This window comes from Sebastes fasciatus, chromosome 8, assembly GCF_043250625.1.
Source record: "Sebastes fasciatus isolate fSebFas1 chromosome 8, fSebFas1.pri, whole genome shotgun sequence".
Lineage (NCBI taxonomy): Eukaryota > Metazoa > Chordata > Actinopteri > Perciformes > Sebastidae > Sebastes > Sebastes fasciatus.
Genome location: NC_133802.1, coordinates 16,375,192 through 16,395,896, shown reverse-complemented (window position 1 = coordinate 16,395,896; position 20,705 = coordinate 16,375,192). Strand labels below are relative to the sequence as shown.

At 42.0% G+C, this 20,705-nt stretch overlaps 1 protein-coding gene across 1 annotated transcript; it reads left to right on the top strand.

Moving 5' to 3' along the window:
* Nucleotides 1–539: 539 nt before the first annotated feature.
* Nucleotides 540–19,817, top strand: LOC141772627 (dysbindin-like). Its single transcript, XM_074643821.1, has 4 exons — nt 540–995; nt 14,935–15,084; nt 15,393–15,542; nt 17,286–19,817. Exons 1-4 carry the CDS (start codon nt 953–955, stop codon nt 17,579–17,581), a joined length of 639 nt encoding a protein of 212 aa, XP_074499922.1. The 5' UTR covers nt 540–952; the 3' UTR covers nt 17,582–19,817.
* Nucleotides 19,818–20,705: the final 888 nt, after the last annotated feature.

Below are 20,705 nucleotides of genomic sequence, written 5' to 3'. Positions count from 1 at the left end.
TATGGATGTGCAATAATAAATCCCAGAATATTCTTTTAATTAGGCCATTACTTAAACCGTAAAGTGGTATACCTAAATAGAAAATGGTACTGTTAAAGAGAAAAGTTAAAGAAATAATAGAACAAACGCATAACAAATCTAGACAAAGAATTAACATAACATGACATGAGATGATGTAACACAACATTACGTAGATTTGATTACATATTACGCTGATAGATCCAGTCATGTACATTTCTGATTTTCTTTGCAGTTTTGCTGAGAGAGACTGTGTTAATTTACACATTACACATCACATCTACTCTTAAAATACTTCTAAAGCTTTCATCCCACAACAAAGCGAATAAATCGATACAAATATATAAAGCAAAGCAGTGATGGCTGAGACGGAAGGGGTTTAATCCTGGTATATCCCTCAATATTATGTAAAAAGCCTATACACTGCCTGATCCAGTTGACCCCCTTGTTGTCACCAGTTGGTACAGGCCACAATGCTGTAGCCCACTATCACTCTCCCCCCGTCCCTAAGCTGCACAGCTCTTTACAACCCGGCTGAGCCTGTCTGACAGAGAGAGCGAGAGTGTGTGTGTGTGTGTGTGTGTGTGAGAGAGAGGCAGCCGAGATGAGAGTGTGAAGCAGTGAGAGGGAAAACCTCGAAAGAACAGCAAAGGCGATCAGAAAGGGGGGTAGGGAGACAGCGAACACAGCAAAAAGGCAGAGCAGAGTAGAAGAAAGAGAAGAGAAGAGGGGAGGGAGATAAAGTGTAATGTGAATGTACTATCTTTGACTGTGCTGGTGCCAAAGTCAAAAGATGCAATGACTACTAGATGACCAGCCACTTCACACACACCAGCATCCTGTCCTGGAGCCTTGACAGGAGGGGACAAGAGAAATCAACTACACACTCAGAGGCAAAAACACTCTCTTCAAGCAGTCCCACATCTACTGGATCATGTCGTCTACCGGGTCAACCAACCACAACAAGCGTCTGGCATGTAAGTAACCAACAGTGTGTATGAGTTAACAGAAATGCAGTACTGTACAGTGTTGTGTAACTTATTTACTCTGCATTGTTGTTGTAATTTAACACTTTGTGTGCACTTTCTTTCATTCTGGGCAGGTGTTTACTACATTCATTTACACAGTACAGTCTCTTAGGATACTTTTGCATATGGCAAGGGACATTTTTTATTATAAAATTGTGCAAAGATGGGTATTAATCCCCTACAACTGCTTCAGCTGTGCATGAATCACGACTCACCATGCACAACAAAACAGTCAAGTCTTCATGAGAGCTGTTTAAATCAGCATTAGTTAGCTCTTTGATAGGATAACAGATCAATTGTACTTTATGTTACACACAGTGTGTATATATAGATACTCCATGCATTATTACTCACTAAAAAAACAACAAACATTGAATTACACTTGTTAAGTTTATTGTTTTACTTCTTGGTCCAGCCTTGATCCAAGCCTTATTAGCAACTACTTTAAATTATCCAAAGTAAGAATAACAGCCTCCTCTTTTCAACTTAATTAGCCTGACAGCCTTGATGGTGGTGCGACACTGCTGATGCAGATGAGGTTTAATCACAGTGAAGGGATAACAACTACTTCTTAGAGTCTGACTAAGCTACAGGAAGAAGGTCTTTATATAGAAACAGGGAAGACAGGCTAACTGCTACCTGCTCACCAGAGCAACATTGTCTTGCTTTCTAACTGAACACGACCTCACAAGAGCTGTTTCTTTGTTGTGTTTGAGTGTCGAGAGAATAATCTGCTATTTTGCTGCTTTAATTAACACGTTTCTATGTGGGGTTTGCATGTTAATGTGTACAGACGGAGCACTACAGTACACGCGAGCCCTGTGGAGACTCCTGAAAGCCCTGTTATGACTGACCTAAATCGGGAGCAGTGGGCACGGCTGGAGGTCATCTTTGCATTTAGCCCCCGAGTGAAGTGCCTTAATGGCTTTGGGAATGGGAATGGGAATGCCCTGGGAATACACAATCTGATCAGACACTTACGGAGCACAAGGTTCAAGATGTAATCACTGCAGCGCTGGGATCATAAGAGCTTGAAGACGAGAGTGAAGTCATGATGAAGGCTTGTTTTTATGTATAAAAGTATTTGCAGTAGTATGGCGTTGATGGCGGTGGGTGTAGTGGAAAGAGGTGCTGTCTGGATTTACTTTCTACTACACAGCCGTGTGTTTATGGATACGTGCGTGATGGGAGTGTGGAAGCACGGCGGCGGGGGGAGGTGGCTGTTGTGGCGCAGTGATCTCACTCATAAATGATTTATGCTGGGTAGACAGCCACAAGGCCAGCAGAGGAGAGCGATTGGCTCGGTAAATAATGGCAGTAATGCCTAAAAATGATGTGGCTGTATATACTGCTGAGAGCCGGCTGACACCATCATCGACCCCCAGGGAGGGGAGTTAGGAGCTGCAGGAGAGGAGGGGTGGAGTTTGAGATGGATGGGCTGTCAAATGTGACTGGCCATGCAGCGCAAGTGCCTTATTCGCTCTCTCTCACACATACAAACACTCAAACTCTCTGTTCACTCCAAACAGCAAGATGATCATGGGATTTCTTTCCACTTGCCACAGGGAGACTGAATGCTTTGCCATGTGACTCTTTGGTTCAATAGGAACATTTGTTCCCTGCTTTCCTTTTGCCGTTCCCAGGACTCTTGATGTATGACTGCGTCATTAGAATGACACGGAGCAGATCATGTTTTCATCATAGAAAAGATGCTGATAAGGTCGCCAGAAAGAAGAGAGAAACAAATTGTACATTGCATGCTGGGGCTGGACCTGTCCAGGGTGTACCCTGCCTTCGCCCAATGTCGGCTGGGATCGGCTCCAGCCCCCCCGCGACCCTTAACGGGATAAGCGGTTGCAGATGGATGGATGGATGGATGCTGGGGCTGTCATTTGGGCGTATTTTCAAAAGGTGGTCTAAAGAGTAGCAGTGTGGATTAATGGGAGCAGAGCAGTGGAAGTGGCTAAAGGGGCTAAAGGATCAGACCGTGGAAGAATAATCAGAAGGATGAAAAAAAAAAATCATGTGCTTCAGCTCAGCTGTCACCTCTGGCTCTGCCCTGGGCCACCCGCCCCCACCCACCTCTACATCTTGTGTTAGATTCCTAGACATAAAGAAGTGCTGGTCTGATGCAAGAGTGAAAATGTCTGAAGATGGTTGTGGAAATGTGGACTTCAAAAAGGATAAAGAAACAAGAAAAAAAAAAAAAAAAGGTTTTCTTGCAATTCTAAAGCCAAAGTAAATTCCTTCTATTCAGTGCGCGTTTGCCTTGACATATAACAAAATGCACAAAATGAATAGCGTCAATGCACCCTTGCTTTTGTCAGTATGAGACTTAGCTGAGGCAAGCAGACCCAGTAAAGCTCTTTGCCTCAAATCACTGACACTACAGCTACTTTATACCGGGAATAATGCACAGCAGGCTCAGGTTGCATAACACCCCATTCTCCTTTCTTTGACAAACTCCTTCCTTCCTTCCTTCCTTTCTTCCTTCCCTACAAACTCAGCCAACACAGACATCCTACATGCGTGTACACACAACTACAATCCAGTAGGAGTCCAGTGTGTAGTGAAAGTGTGCAGTGGAAGGATTGCACCAGCATTATGTAACAGTAAGCCCCAGGTAATTATGGTTCAGTGTGGGCTGAGGTGAGGCATAGAGGGCATAGGTCCTGTGACAGAACACAAGTGTTATGGAATTTCACAGGGCAGCTCTTTTAAAATACTGTAAAGCTTAAAGGTCACCTATTATGCAAAATGCACTTTTCCATGTCTTTTAAACATCAATATCTGTCCCCAGTGTGTCTACAGGCCACCATAGTATCATAAAAGACCATCCTCTCTCTTTTTCTCCTCCTCCGTTTGTCCGGAAATGGGTGCAGAAAAAAAATTCGCTTTTTTCCTTGTATTCTGACGTCATTTGAGAAATGCAAGCCATGTAAGGGTTTCCTGGTCGAACCAGAGCAGAACCTTCAGTAGCTGACCCCGCCCCACAGCGCGTCACTGTCTCTCCTCCTCAACCGAACTTGAGCAAAGTAGCTCCTACAGTTAGTCTGCAAGAACCAGCAGAACAGGCTTCATGTACTCCCATCATCTAAATATAACATGTTCTTTCACAAAGGCTTTATGTAATTACACTGTTTAAACAGATGATATTTATATATTATATATATTTGATGTCATGCATGTAGCAGAGTACAGGGAGTAAATAGTGACTTGTAAGCAACACAACACATTTCTGTTTCACAGTCAAACTTTATTTGAGTTGACAGATGACAATATTAATTATTCACAGCATTTGTAATCATCTCACCTGTTAGTTAGTTATGTTAACATGGTACAGGAGAAAGTCTTTCAGCTCTGGTAAACTATGGTAAGCTAAGCTCCGGTGGTCTGTAGTCATGGTAACACAGAGACAGCTACTACTGTAAATAATATACCATTACTCTGATCTTCCATACATTTATCTTTTAGCAGAAATAATGAACTGACTACTGTTTCACATCTTCTATTTTCCACCCTGATGGTCGCTGTGTTTACACACCGTGTCATAGCGGTAGCATGTAGCTAACCCGTTAGCATGTAGCTACATGCTAACGGGTTAGCTACATGCTACCGGGTTAGCTCTGTATCTCCATGTAAACAGAGCTAACCCGTTAGCATGTAGCTACATGCTACCGGGTTAGCTCTGTATCTCCATGTAAACAGAGCTAACCCGTTAGCATGTAGCTACATGCTAACGGGTTAGCTCTGTATCTCCATGTAAACAGAGCTAACCCGTTAGCATGTAGCTACATGCTAATGGGTTAGCTACATGCTAACGGGTTAGCTCTGTATCTCCATGTAAACAGAGCTAACGTAGCTACATGCTAACGGGTTAGCTCTGTATCTCCCATCTGCCCACAGCTGTCTGCTCTCAGCTGTCTGCTCTCCTCTGGGATGATTCTGTCGGTCATTTCTCACAGATGGATCTGTAAAGACAGACGTAAAACAGAGTGTATGTTTACGGTTTACAGAGTTGATGCATGAGGTAAACACTGAGCTAACTAACAGAGATATAAATAGCATTATTTACCTGAGAGAAACCGTCAGGAAAACCTGGGATCTGGACTGCAGATGTTCATCATGTGTCGCCGATTTCTGATCAGATTCCTCCGGTAACGTGCGCTGGGTGAAGTTTCTGGTTTATAAACTTTAAAGTGGTTTATAAGCTCTATTCTAGCTCCTCTCTCTCCCTGCTCTCAGGCCGCGAGGGGGGCGGGGAGGGTGACGCTGTGTTGTTGAGGACGTTTGATTGACAGAAAACGCTGACCATTCAGAGCAGAGTGGGAGGAGACAGAGGCTACGGACACAGAAATCAGCACTTTTGGAAATGGGCTGAAACAGAGGTTATAGAGACATGCTGGAATGCATGATCTGATTGTTTTTTTGAAAAAAAAACTTCAGAGACATGGTTTGGAGGTGTCTGAGACCTATAATAACTAGTTTAAATGGAGTATAATATGTGACCTTTAACTCGGTTAGTGGCCTACAAGATTTCTCTTTCTGTCTCAGGCCAGGTTACATTCTTTCCAAACAGTGGCGTGAGATGAACTGTAACTTGGCCTGAAACACAGAGAGAAATCTTGTAGACCACTAACCGAGTTAAGCTTTACAAGGAGCCTCTATGGTGAAAGAGCTAGAGTTCAGTATTAACTGTATTGTACAGCTGTAGTACAGGCTCTCGCACAGTTGAAGCAGAAACACAAGCCGATTCCCCAACGTCAGTGCAGCAGTAATCAGAGCGTAGCTATCGAGATAACGATGTAGGTTCAATAGATATAGCTATAGTAAACGTCTTCCGAGCCACCTGTGAGTCCTTATAACGTTACGCCGCTGCCTCTTTTTTTTTAAATGTTTCAGTAGACAGGATGGCACAGATGATCATGGCAACATGTTTCTGCCTTGTTAGCATTGTGACCCGTACAGACCTCTGTTGGCAAACAAACTTTACCCGCCTCGGAGCTGTCAAACGAATCTTTATTGATAACTGTCAACAGCCAGTTTTTTTACAGTGTGAGCACTCAGGTCGTGGCTGACGATCGGACTCTACAATGCGAGCACATAGATTGTGAGCTTTGGCTTTACGTCGCAAACGATCGACTCGTACAGTAGAAGTAGGAAGTACACAACAACATTTTTATGTCTTTATGCAGTGGTGAGGGTAAAACTGCTACTGTGTGTCCCAGGGTAATCATCAGCAGAATGAGTTTGAGATGTAAGACACTGCCAGGGCCACTTTTTGCACACAGCAGTGATACTGAATTATTAATTCTATGGTTTTCGTTTCAAATAATACAGTTTTTACTGTGCATCAGTGGTTGTAACAAAGCCACGGTGTGTTTTAGTGTAGTGTCAGCAGTCGTAGACATACAATACATCTGGTAAATGAGTGTGGAACCAGCAGATTTTAATCCTGGTACCTCTCTTCTCTTTTTTATTTTCCTCTTTTATAAGCTCCCTCTCTCAATATTATAACACTTTTTTAACAAAGCAACAGTCAGCCATTACAGCCGTTCTGTGTTCCTTGACCCACCTACAGTAAATCCTTTCCATGTGACCTGTACATGTTCATAACCTGATATAAAATGAAGCTGAATGGGTGGCCTCTTTTATTAACATCAGGACTACTTCATCTGACTTTGTACTCACCGACTCTTGTACAAACTTGTCTTGAACATCAGTGCAACCCATTTGCCGGCAGTCAATGTGCATACTTGCTGTTATTCATTTTTCAACAATTGCTAATTTTCTCCCGATTTTCCTGTGAAATTCCTCTTACCCTTTTCACAACCATGACCAGGGTTGGACCAGGGCTAACCAACGCTGGATTTGGCTGATCCCTCGGCTATGAACGGTTAAAGCCGGCGGCTGTGGAACATGTATCCGCTGTTGAATCTTCACGTGGGAACCTGTGACACGTAATTTCAAGCCCGAAAAGGAGGTCCAAACAGACCTCAACATGCAGCGGGCTGCCATGTTGCCATGAGGTGGCTGTTACAGTATATTTTTTGACAGGTAGCTCGTAATAAAGTTTCACTAGTGAACGCTACGCATATACAGTAACTGCGAGTGTCAATGCTTGTGCTAATAATCAAGTTAGTATCTTCATTTACATCCAGGACAATTGTCCCGGTTTTCTCGGCCCATTAAATCTAAACCAATCAGCCGTTCCTCGTCCATGTTGCGGCGCTCTCAATTCGAGTGACAGGAAAAAAATAGGAACAGGGTGTCCGACAGAAGTTCAGACAAAACGTTGCACCGCGCTGTGCAGCGCCGCGTTGCTCGCGGCCAGTTAGAACACTTCAATAGAAAACAATGTAATCAAGCCCAAGTACATGTCGTAGTTGTTTCCTAAATGCAAAACTATCACTGTTTTGTGCTTTAGTTTGCATTGCAGTGTTAAGTCCTTCCTTTAACAAACTGTATGACTTAATTTTACTTATAGCCTAGATGTAAAAGTATTTCAGTTTAGTTTTTTTGTCAGGAGAGAATTCAGCAGAGGGGGCAAAGTGACCTTTTTGGACGGGCCTGAACCCCCAAGGCCCACCTCCGGTGTGTCTGAAAACATTCCTGCTGCCGTCGCTCCATTTGTTTATGAGCCACGGCGACCTGTGACAGTTACGTCACGGACTGTGCGCCCTCATTTGCAAACAAATAGGTTTGTCCAGCCCCATTTGTTAGCGACCCTGATCCGTGCAATTCACATCAAAATTGACCCTGGTCTGACCCACCTCTTGACCTGGGTCACAAAGGCGAGTAGATCACCGCGGGTTAACCTTTTCATACACCCAACACAACCCTGGTTCAACTCTGGTTGAGTCCTCGGTGTGAAAGGGAGAGACTTAAACCTACATATGAGTGGAAAAAATACTTTACTTGATGAACCAAACAGTCCCATAAGGACAGTTAGCGGTTAATAACCCCTTTCAAAAGCAAGGGATTCCCCCTCGGAGGCTATGAACACCATCTGGGCCTCACAGAGCATGGTTGCAATGTAATCTTAACCAATTTGCATGGAGACCTCCTACACGTCTTCCACAGCAGGGTGGTAGAAAACTCAGAGGTTATCTGGATGAGTCAGCCTTTTACATACATGTTTTTCTCCCACGCTGGGGCAGACAGATGGATACATGCAGCTGAGCTTGTGCGTGGGTTGGGTATGTCCACTGGCAACTTGAGTAGCAAAATTTGTTTTTAGAGAAAGAGACAAAAGAGCGAGAGAGGAAGAGAAACACACTCCTAGAGAGAGAGAGAGAGAGAGAGAGAGAGAGAGAACCCCATAAGGCCAGCAGGCAAAGCTGAAGTTTACGTAAGCTGTGTAGTTTCATCATCAGAAGCCTTGTCATCGCTGTAACAGCCTGTAGTAACGGGTTTATTTGTCTCAAGCTGCCCACGGCTAACGAATAATCCCCGCTGAATGATCATAGCCAGTGTCAGGTGCAACTAGATAGCATGGCAGGAGGTTTTGGCAGGTTGGCGTGTTGAGACCAAGCGTCTCCCAAAAGAGCTGTCTCTTTAATATGATGACATACCTTGATCTGCAATGCCAAATATCATGCAAGAAAATGATCACAAGTAACTGAATAACACTTTTCTTTTTGCTGTGTGCCATCTTGCTGGACTGACGGGACACAGCTGGGCCAGTGGACTTATGTAGTGGCGTGTCTATATTTTGTTGGTGGATCTATTACACTTGACAGAAAATTAATCTGCAACAATAATCTATTAATTGTTTGGCATTTTTTTAAACAAAAATGACAAAAATGGTTCCAACTTCTCCAATATAAAGCTGGGGGCACACCAACCCGACATCAGAGAACTAGCGGAGACGAAGGCCGCTTGTTGAGTCGCCTCACTTTCGCCACTTTCGCCTTTGTTTTGGCCAATAAGTTGCACTCAAACACACCGCAAAGACTACAGCCGACGGCCAGTTAGCACGTACGATCTGCGACTGCGAGGTTAAATAACTCTCCACACCAGCGGATAGCAGTTGTTTGTATTTGTCATTCAAAAAGGGAAACCAGAAGACCGAGGACTGCGGATATACAAGCCGTTGTTATGATATGTACATGAAACAGAGCGGCGTTTGCCGACCATTTTCACACCACTCACACTAACCACTTGTCACGTGTTTTGGAATGATCGGATGTGATGAAGATGAAAAATGAGAGGAGCCTTCTTATGTGTCCTCTTGACTTTACTCGTTTGCTTGCTTTCCTCACTTCCGTTTTTCTTCTTGTGCACAGATTAATTTAAGCTGAACCACCAATCAGAGGGATTTCTCTCACCGACGGACTCCGCCACTGATTCAACATGCTGAATTAGCCGAGAAAACTCTGACATGGGCAAACTAAAGCAGACAGTGCGGGACAAACCGAAAAAACTAGGCCGACAGACGCTCACCGACGGCCCCAAACTGTCCGACAGCCGACCGTCGGCTCGGTGTGTCAGGGCCTTTCCTTGTCTGAAAACTATTGTAATTATTTGTTTGTTATTTGGATCGCTGGTCAATCAAAACAAGGCATGCAATGGCATTGCATGGGAAATTCTGACAGACATATTTCAGTGTTTTCTGATGTTTAAACCACAAAATTAATCCCGAAAATAATAAATCAGCACATTTATCGATTATGAGCAGCCCTATTTTTGCCTATTTCAGGAATGTTTACAGTATGAAGACACACAGATGGGTGACAAATTAAGGGGAAAAAACATCATGAAGTAGGGTATTACATAATGAATCAATCATCTTCATAATCGATTAATCTGTTGATCATTTCCTCGATTAATTGATTAATCGTTCGGTCGATTAAACGTCTTTTTTGTGCGACCAACAGTCGAAACATTTTCAGTTTTATGTTAAAACAGGGACAAGCAGTAGAATCTCACCTTTGAGAAGCTGAACCGAAAATCTGCCAAAAAATCTTTTTGAACAAAGCTGGTTGCTTGTCTCCAGAACTGTAATTTGTAAAGTGGAGTTGCAATTAAGTTAGAATTTTGAATATTGAAAATACCCCAATGTAGCTCAGGGTTTGTTGATCTGATTCCACGAATACCAGCAGCCGCAGCAATGAGATGAACGTCTCAGCGTGTTCAACCATATCAAGTTTCTCTAGTTAGTGACAATCACATTATTTACATTCACGTCTGGACACTTACATCATTGTGTTCCCAGTTACTTCACCAACTGAAATATCATCCAGAGGGACTGTGAACCGCAGAGTGGTTTCCTGCCTCCACAGACAGCTTGAATGACAGAATAAAAGGCTGTCATTAATGCATGATAGTGGACACACACACCCCTCCAGTGCTGTGGGAGAGTGACTGACTAGCTGGGTCTCCAGAGGCAGAGCTGTCTGAGGAGGGAGGCTGCTGGGTCACACAGACGTGTTTGATTCCAAACAAGAAGAAAAGTAGCACTCAAAAGGTCTGCAGATGAAGTAAAGTGAATGTTGTTAGTGTTACTGTGCGTGCTGGATCCATCTGCTGTAAACATGTTAGTCATGGAAGCTTGATACACATGTTACACACACTGGGTGACAAAATGAGCATCAACTAAATATGCATGCATACACGAAAGCACACACTCATACAGTTTATGTGAACACGCCCGCACTGTATTCAGACACACACACACACAAACATTGAAACACTGGTGACGCGAGTCAAAGTGTCAGCTCAGGGAGCCCAGTGGGAGAAGGCACAATGTGTGCTGAGGAGGATGTAGCACGGTTACACAACCACACTGGTCAGCATGGCAGAGGTCGATGCCGGAGGTAGCCCTATGAGGACAGATGCTCTCTTGTTTTTCATAATTGTCACGCATTGAAATAAAAAAATATCCCGGTAACATCATACGTTGGTAGCTAGGGGATCGTCAGAGATTTGCTAGGATTGCAACAGCTGACGACTCCTTCTTTTCTGTTCCCCTCCTGCCCTTACATATGAGTCTGAGACACCAAGAAAGATGCAACTGCAGCTCAAAGATGGTGCTTGAGTAAGAGGCATGTTGACAACATTAGGGCTGACCCGAATGCTTCGAAGCTTCGACAGTTGCCATGGTATTCTACCTCCAAATCACTATTCGAATGCTTCAAAAAACACTTTTTGAAGCTTTGGTGAGAAATATTCGAAGCTTTGTGAAGCAGCGCGGTGTGGCAGGCTGGCATGTTCTTCTGTCTATCTGTCTCCATTTCCACCGTTTCACAACAAACAACGATACCCATCTGAGAATAACTAATAATATTTAATGATGAATATGAAAAATAAATAATGTTGTGGAATTATTCCTTATTTCACAGGCTATTATGGGATTTATACATTATTATAACATACTGATATATAAAAAAAGTAAAAAATACAATTTAAAATGACGCATTCGAATACTGATTTGGAGGTTGATTACCATGGCAACGGTCGAAGCTTGGAAGTATTCTGGTCAGCCCTATTTATAAGTATGTACTAATAATGTATAAATGTAATAATAATCTATAAATCCCAAAATAGCCCTTGAAATATTGAATAATCCCAGAACATTGTTCATTTTTTATTTTCATCATTAATTATTATTAGTTATCCTCAGACTGATATCGCTGTTTGTTGTGTGTAGAGGTGCGGCAGCGGCACTGAAACGGTGGAAATGGAGACAGACGGACAGACAGACAGGAGAACATGACAGCCTGCCGCGCCGCGAAGCTTCGAATAGCTTAAAATTTTTCCCGAAACCCCAAAAAAATTGTACTCAGGACAGCTCTAGACAATACACAGACACACACACACACACCAATGTCAATAGCTCTGTCAGAACACCTATTGTTTTGGCACATCAAACAACATCCATGAACCATAGATACTATAACTTGCAGTTAGGCACATCTCCACATGTTATGCACAGATATTTGCACAAGGGTCCGGCATAGTACTCCTTACTGTACTGTTAAAATGTGCAATTGTGATCACTTCCCACAATCTTTTACTTCAAAATATTGTTGCAGCAGATATTCAATTGGTTAATCACATAGCTAATGTGATACCATTTGTTAAATAGATTTTCAGACTGCATGTGTGTTTGATCATGACCACTAGAGGTCAGACTAATAAAATTAGATCATTTTCTTTGCCCTGAGATAAGTCACAGACAGAGCTGACTGACAGAAAAGAGGAAAGAGAAAGGAGAAGTGTAAGAGAAATGAGAAACATTGAGATGAATAGTATGCATAGAATGTATATGACAGCAGGTTACTAATGCAAGTATGATGATTATTTCATGTCTTAAACAATAATAACGATATTAACGATAATACTTTATTGTCAGACAGGTCTGAAATTTGTTTTGCGTAACAGCAGCTCCATTTGCATCACAAAAAGGACAAAGACAAGAAACAAGGATACATACATTTTAACATTACAATCACAAAAGATGATATTCAGGGCCCTTCAACGTACATTTGATTTGGGATTAGGCTCCATATTTAGTTTTAGGATTGGCTGGTGTACAAGAGAGTGCTTCAGTCTAACCTTATTAAATTGTGGAACCATGTATCTCCGATTTGATGGTAACAGTTCATATTCACTGTTCAAAACATCGTTGGGGTCAGAAACGATGGTGTTTTAGCCAGCCTTAATATGTTATCATGATAGGCTGATTCATAGAATTTCTCAAGGGGTTGACCTACAATCTTTGAGCAGATTTTCATTTGGTGGAGCAGTGTTGACTTTAAAGTAGTGGACAAACTATTGTACCATGTAGAATAACAATACTGTAGAACACTCATAATCACAGAAGTAAAAAACAAAAAGAAGAATTTGTTTACTCGCCCCAAAAGAAAGTAAATTCTTTGTTTTGTCTTTTTACAGACAAATTCAATGTGGTCTTTCCAAGATAACAGATGATCAATCATTACTCCCAAATATTAATATGAAAATACCTGCTGGATTTTTTCGTAATCCCTTTTTAACTATATAAAAATGTGATGAACAATGATAAAAGTATTAATCCTATAACACTGTGTTTACTACTGAAACAGCATACAATCATAGTGCTGCTGTATTGACCCCAGTGCTGTAATACTCACACTGGCCACTGTAACTCACAGCTCTAGTGATGTCATGTAAATTCCAAGCAACCTCGCAGCTGCGGGGGGCCCAAAACAGGGAATCTGGCAGAGGAGGTACCAAGATCATAATATGGCAGAGGTCATATGCTGATTAGTAAGACAGAGACCAGTAGAATTGAGGAATACTACGATTTATGATGACAGGATAGGAGGTGAGTTCTTTGTTCCAAGTATATAAGGTTATGATGTAAAGAACGCGAGCAGTTGCGTCCGGACAGACGTGTCCGGACCTGCTCGGGTTTTGGTTGTGTTTGTGTCTGTTGATATTAAACACGATGAAAACTCTGCTTCTTGCAAAATACTTGTACAGCATCATGTGATTCATTTGAGTAACCTGTGTTGACTTTCTGACACCATTAAAATTGAACATTGAAGAATATTGAGCTGGGATCTCTGCCGTTCTTGGCCCAAGGCTTGAGATTTCCAGACTCAACATGGGAACTTTATGAGAGTCAGATGGTGAACCAAATGTGTAGACTGTCCTTGAATGAGACACTCTACATTAGAGCTTATCTGCTAGTACAGATTAGCGTAATGTTATTGATTAAAGTCTGAATCTTATAGAAGAATTATTGTAAAAAAAAGGCTGCTATATTTTGTTTTGGTAAAAATATTTTCTTTACACATCAACGTAGGGTAAATGGTAAATTCATTTACATTTATATAGCGATTTTCTAGTCTTCCGACCACTCAAAGTGCTTTACACTACATGTAAACATGCACCCATTCACACACCCATTCATACACTGATAGTAGAGGCTGACATGCAAAGTTCCAACCTGCCCATCAAGATCTAATCTAAATGCTCATTCACACATCGATGGCACAGCCTTCGGGAACAATTTGGGGTTCAGTATCAAACCGCCATCCTTCCGTTTGGTAGACCATCGCTCTACCTCTCAGCCGCCCCTTATCAACCACTGACAACATTTTAAAAGACATTTCAACACTTGAAACATATTCAGTTGACAGTTTGTTGAGTTATCTGCATTTCTTTTGGATGAGTCGTTCCTTACAGGTAACGCTAACACTGAGAGGTTTGGCAAACACAAAGTAAAACGCTGTCCTGCAGTGAATAACGGGAGACGATGGGACTCGTTTGTCATGTCATAAATTAGGAATAAAGAGCTTTAGTATCCAGGGAACAAATTATACTTGTGGTTTAGAAACGAAACCTGTTCCAGATTTGGAAACAGCTCGACCCAATAAATTCCTTTTAGATGCTGTCAAACAGTACTAGGCAACCATAAACATCTTCATAACATTTTAATCTCCGTTATAGTTCCATAGTTTTTGTTTTTTAAAGCTTTTTTTTTGGCATTGTATGACTTTATTGATACTAGACAATGGAGAAATGACTGAGGGGAAAGAGAGATGCGGAATAACGTAAACCAGGAATTCATGAGTTGGTGTTAATCCCTAAAGGCCTCTAACATCTGTCATTAAAGTGTCAGTTCCTTAGAGTAAGGCAGAATTAGACAGATCATTGTTATTCCATCTGCTATCAAGAAAAAGGCTTGGGGAAAAAAAGACCACATTAAAGCGCAGGTGCTGAACAGCCATGGGAAACAGGAAGGCTTCAGGGCATCTTTGATTTATAGACGTAGACAGAGTGAAGTCCTACTCAGTGAAGAAATGCAGGCAAATGCAAAGACAAGGGAAATCCAGCTGTAAAACAGAATTCAACTTTCTTTTTTTTTGTATATATGTGTCTCGTTTTGGCTGGACAGTGGAGACGGACAACTCCCAGCAGATGTTGGACAATGATTCTGCTCAGCACCTGAAGCTGAGGGAGAGACAGCGCTTTTTTGAAGAGGTCTACCAGCATGACGTGGACAACTACCTGCCCTCTGCTCACCTGCAGGTCGACTGCAGGAAACGTGAGTGACTGTCCAGTCTTTGGAGCATAAATACTTCATGTTTTTTTGATTGAAGTCGATCAAAACTTGGTTGTGAAATGTTTTGAAAGTTACTCACTGATAGTTTTAAATCTACTTTGCTCCGTAAAAGATATGACAAACTGTTTACATTTTTAAAATACATTTATAGCCTGTGTTTAATTGTCACTCTTGATTATCATCATTTAAAAAGACGTGAACATTTACAAAACCAATGCTTCAGGTGACAGTGACTCTGGTGATATGTATTGCTATTTATGTTATGTATGCTGTTGTGTCTGTATATGCAGCCCCCATGGGAAGCATCTCTTCTATGGAGGTGAACGTGGACGTCCTGGAGCAGATGGACCTGATGGACATTTCTGACCAGGAGGCCCTCGACGTGTTCCTCAACTCAGGCTCCGGAGCAGACGAGGGCGCGCTGGCATCTCCACTACCAGGTGCACTGATGGCCTCAGAGCCGCAGTCGTCCTGCTACCACTGTACTAGGGCTGCTTGATTATGGCAAAAATCATAACCACGATTATTTTGGTCAATATTGAGATCACGATTACTCGTTGACTTTGGATACATCGTGCATTTCAAAAGAAAATGTATCTATTAGGGCTGTCAAAGTTAACGCGATATTAACGTGTTAACGCAAATTTGTTTTAATGTCACTAATTTCTTTAATACATTAAAACAATCGATCTTCCGGAGGTTGTAGTGGGCTGAGTTTTAAGGATAGAGTGAAGATACTGATATCATATGAAACTATAAAACCTAAGGAATCCATAGAATCCATGTCCTACTAGCTTGTTGCGATGGAGGCTTAATAACGCTCCAAATTTGCGCTAAATTTTGGCGAGGAAAAACTGTTATGGCCATTTTCAAGGGAGTCTCTTGACCTCTGACCTCAAGATATGTGACTCACGAGTCTCCCCTTTACAGACATGCCTATTTTATGATAATCACACGCAATTTGGGGCAAGTCATAGTCAAGTCACATACATATTTTTTAATGCTAAATGCAGTACCTGTGAGGGTTTCTGGACAATATTTGTCATTGTTTTGTGTTGTTAATTGATTACCAATAATAAATATACATACATTTGCATAAAGTATGAATATTCGTCCCCCCACTCCATGTTGATAAAAGTATTAAATACTTGACAAATCTCCCTTTAAGGTACATTTTGAACAAATAAATAATGTGCGAGTAATTTGCGATTTCTCGCGATTATGGACAATCATGCGATTAATGGTGATTCAATATTTTAATCGATTGACAGCCATAGTATCTATATTTCAAAGATAAATGCATCCATCTGGTGCAATTCAAAATCAAGAACAACTTTGTGCCCTCGTAAACAATTTAATTACAAACACATTGGTCTGGTTTCTTTGCCTCGGGCCCTTCCATCCCGTCCTGAAGCTTGTTGTTAATGTAATCAATGTTTACATTTCACTGATTTTACAAAAGCAGTGTGTCAAAAAAAGTTGCCATTACCCAGAATGTCAAGATTTATGAATGATTGTTGCAACCAAACAAGGTTTGACATTTTGTTACTGGGACAGTGCGTATCTATTAAAAACTGCTCCAGAGACAATGCTGAAATAAGTAACATTCTTCATTTAAAAATAGTAAAAGGTAAAAAGGTTCTGTAACTTTTGCATGACATTTTAGGTGAGATTGATCAAAGTCACGTCCTAAAATCAGTGTTTAAAGAGTTACTGAATCTATTAACTCTTCTCGTAGTCTCTACATTCTGCTTCAGTTGAAACATTTAACGGATTTTTGAAATTTTTTAAATCTGATCCTGGCTTCTTACCTGATTTCACCATAAATCAAGAAAGACATTTCTTGGCTGTCTGCCAAGAAATTCCAGATTGCTTTGAAGTGACAACTGTTTTTCCCACAGGTAGGGAGAAGTATTTTGTGGTTTGGCAAGTCTCCAAATCAAGAACTGGGAATCAGTTACAAAACAGCATAGCAATTAACTTTTATTTGGAAACCCAATTTCCCAATACACTCACACATAACTGCACCTTTTCGGCTCTTTTTAATTTGAAATGTTTTTTGTGATTAGCAAATCTACTTGTGTGGGCAAATCAATATTATCTCATATATCAGAAACAGTGCGTAATACAGCAGGTGCACAGACAAAAGCGTTCAGATATGTTCTAACGGCTTTTGTTCACAGAGGGTGAGGACGAAGAAGAAGATGAGGAGGATGAAGATGCCGAGGTTGTGTACAGGGAGCGCGCCCCTTTGAAGCGGCAAGATGAAGTTCACCGGGGCTCAAAGTGCCGCATGTCCTCTACATCATCTGGCTCCAGCGATACAAGTGGGGGCGGACCCGACACACCCGTGATCCAGTCGGACGATGAAGAAGTCCATGCCGACACTCTGCTGCTCACCTCTGTTCCCCATACCAGGGATGAAGAAACAGAGGAGGAGGACGAGAGGGAAGGATGCCTTGCGACTAAATCTCCATGAAGACTGAATTTTACTTTGTGTAGAGATACATGGGTAAAAAAAGAGTGTAAAAAAAAGAGATCTCTCTGTCTCTCTGCATTTGCAATCCTTTCGTTTGGGGAAACCCCTAGCATGGTTGACCTGGCTGTGATTTGCTGCTGTCTTAGTGAATGTTTCCCTGAGTACATTGGATTTTTCTTTACAACTTAAAATCTATTTTTCCTAATAAGTGTTAAAGGTATAATATGCAAGAATTTCCTAAAAAACAATGATACAAAAATAGTCCCTCTCAGTCATCACGTATGCCCCACTTGCGTGTGTGTGGTGGTGTCTGTTTCTGCAGAGACCCTGCAGCCATCTGCCTGGATTTTCTCTTTTCTTCTTATTTTGCTGTGCTCAGGACGTTTCTGTGCATCAGCAAAGAGGCTTTGGGCCCCTCGTGGGGCTGTAACCTCCAGCCAACAACAGCGCGCGGTGTGTGTAGCCCCTTCAGGTCGTCAGGTACCGCCGAGTCCCCCTTTAGCTCTGTCAGATAAACAGCCATACTTCACAGATGAGAACGGGTCGTGTATTTTGACCAAGAGCAGCGCTGAGCCACAGCGGAAAGGAAAACGTGTTCTCATCCCAACTCGTCATATATTGACGCTTTGTCAGACCCATCGGCGTCACTTTTCGGTCGCAGTAAACTTGTGCTTAATGTTGTGATTAAACAATAAAACGTGCTTAGGTTCAGGCAATAAAACCACTATAGTTAGGTTTAGGAAAAAAACAACATGGTTGGGCTTAAAACTACTACGTTTGTACAGTGAAAGTGACACTGAACATTATGAACACGGGATATGAACGAACAGCTGATTGTAAGGTGACACAGGGGACACGAACATTGGCCTCCTGACTGACAGCCTTGTGTTTGTTGGACTGAACCACACTTCCGGACGATTTCCCATAGCATTTAATATTGACGCGGATGGGTTTACATTGTAGTTAATGGAAAGTCGGTGCGTCTCATACCAACGCTAAAGGGTGCCTTGTTGCGTCACTATCTAAAATGGTAAATGGACTTGCATTTATGTAGCGCTTTTCTAGTCTTCTGACCACTCAAAGCGCTTTACACTACATGTCAACATTCACGCACACACATTCATACACTGATGGCAGAGGCTGCCATGCAAGGTGCCAACTTTGCCCATCAGGATCTGATCTAAATAGTCATACACATGTGACCGGAGCAGCCGGGGATCGAATCACCGGCCTTCTGATTGATGGACGATCTGCTCTACCCTCTGAGCCACAGCCCCAATCTAACGGCGAGGTCTGTGGGAAAAAAAGCGTCTATACAGTATTTGACGCTCTGGGAATGAGAACGGGTTGGATAGGATGAAGCCTGCCCTTCGGCTGCATTCATTAAAAATCCGTCAACCCGGCGCCTTCCTGCAGGGTTGTGCAGGGTTGTGCACAGTGCTCAGAAAATAACGTTTTATTTCTCTGATTCACTGCTTTGTTCTCTCTAACGCCGGCCCTTTTCTTTGTCCACTTTATAGCTCGCTCGACCACCGCTACTCTCTCTCTCAGCCACTCTCTGCCGTGTGTTTACAGCAACCAACAACGGTTACACATTATAGCTACAAACACTCGTCAATTATTGAATCTCTTGGCGTCATGGTGTCTCAAGTATGTTGACATACGTTTTGCACTATGCAAACAACATGTGTCATCTCGCTCCCATGCACTGACACGTTCTGGGCGAGATATAAAAATGTCACTTCAAGCTTCATTCCTCTCACTGCCAGAGGGATATCTCCCTCTCGTCCCTTTTGTGTGTTGAAAGCACAGGTGCCAAACTGCCATGTGAAACAGGAAGGCTGCGGAGCATCGTTGCTTCACAGACTAAAGAACGGAGTCAAGTCCTGTTCAGTGAACAAATACAGACAAATCCAAAGAAAAGGGAAATCCAAGGAAATCTGTAAAATGATTGAAGCTTTTTAGCTTTTCCTACACCTGGCCTCAGTGGCCCTTGGATTTACCTGTTCTCTATTGCCGTTTAGATTTCAGTATAAGCATTGTATGCAGAATAGCATTCCTCTCATAGGAGTTACTGACAGTGACAATTCTAAACATTTCAGACTGACAGCTCTTTGACCGCATGGCTTAAAGTGCCACCTGACTGGACTGAGTTCAAAGAAAACAAATATGCAGTGTAATTATGAATCGTCTTTTTGTTTTTCAGAAGATCAACATGAGGCAGAAATCAGGCACAGCGAGCCAAACCCAACAACAAGTTAAATTTCTTAGAAATGAATCTATTATAACTATTTACAGTATCATGGATGGAACTGTGTTTGTAAATGCATGCCATTTTGTTCTTGTTAGTGACTACATGATATGTTTTGCATTACTGTGCTTAATACCAAGTTATCCTCTCCTCCACGTGAGGCGTAATTGGGGAGTTGGATATATTTGACCACGTGGTGAGTGAGTGATTCAGCTGTCAAAGATTTGTTTGTTCATGCACAGTGTCTGTTTGTTTGTATGGGTGTGTGAATATGAGGACGTGTGGGTGTGGATGATAAATATTATTGTAACAGGTATTCCCCTGGTTGAGCCTACGGATACTTTCAAAACAACCTTTTTTTCAGTGTTGGTCATGATGTATTCAGTATCTCTTCCCCACCTGAACATCTTGCTATGAACTAAATAAATATGAAACAGAGGTTAAAACCGCTGGATTTACTGTATGTTTGCCTCCCGTGTTGTCTGTCTTTCACTCACTGGCTTTCGGTGTCTCTTCTCAGGAGATATAAAGCTATGTTCACAACTTTTAACATTTAGAGATTTCTACAAGAATTGCATTTTTTCGGTGACTGGATGTCGAGCACTTCTGCATGCAAAAAACTGAATTGTTTTTACCCCAAACTGCATGTGATTAGCATAGAGTGGGCATGTCTGTAAAGGGGAGACTCGTGGGTACCCTTAGAACCCATTTTTATTCACATATCTTGAGTTCAGAGGTCAAGAACCTGTTTGAATATGGTCATTACAGTTTTCCCTCGACAAAATTAGCCGAACTTTGGAGCGTTATTCACACTACGAGTGACAAAACTGCTAAGCGTGGCCAGCTACATTTATTGTCGCCAAGTCGCTGTGG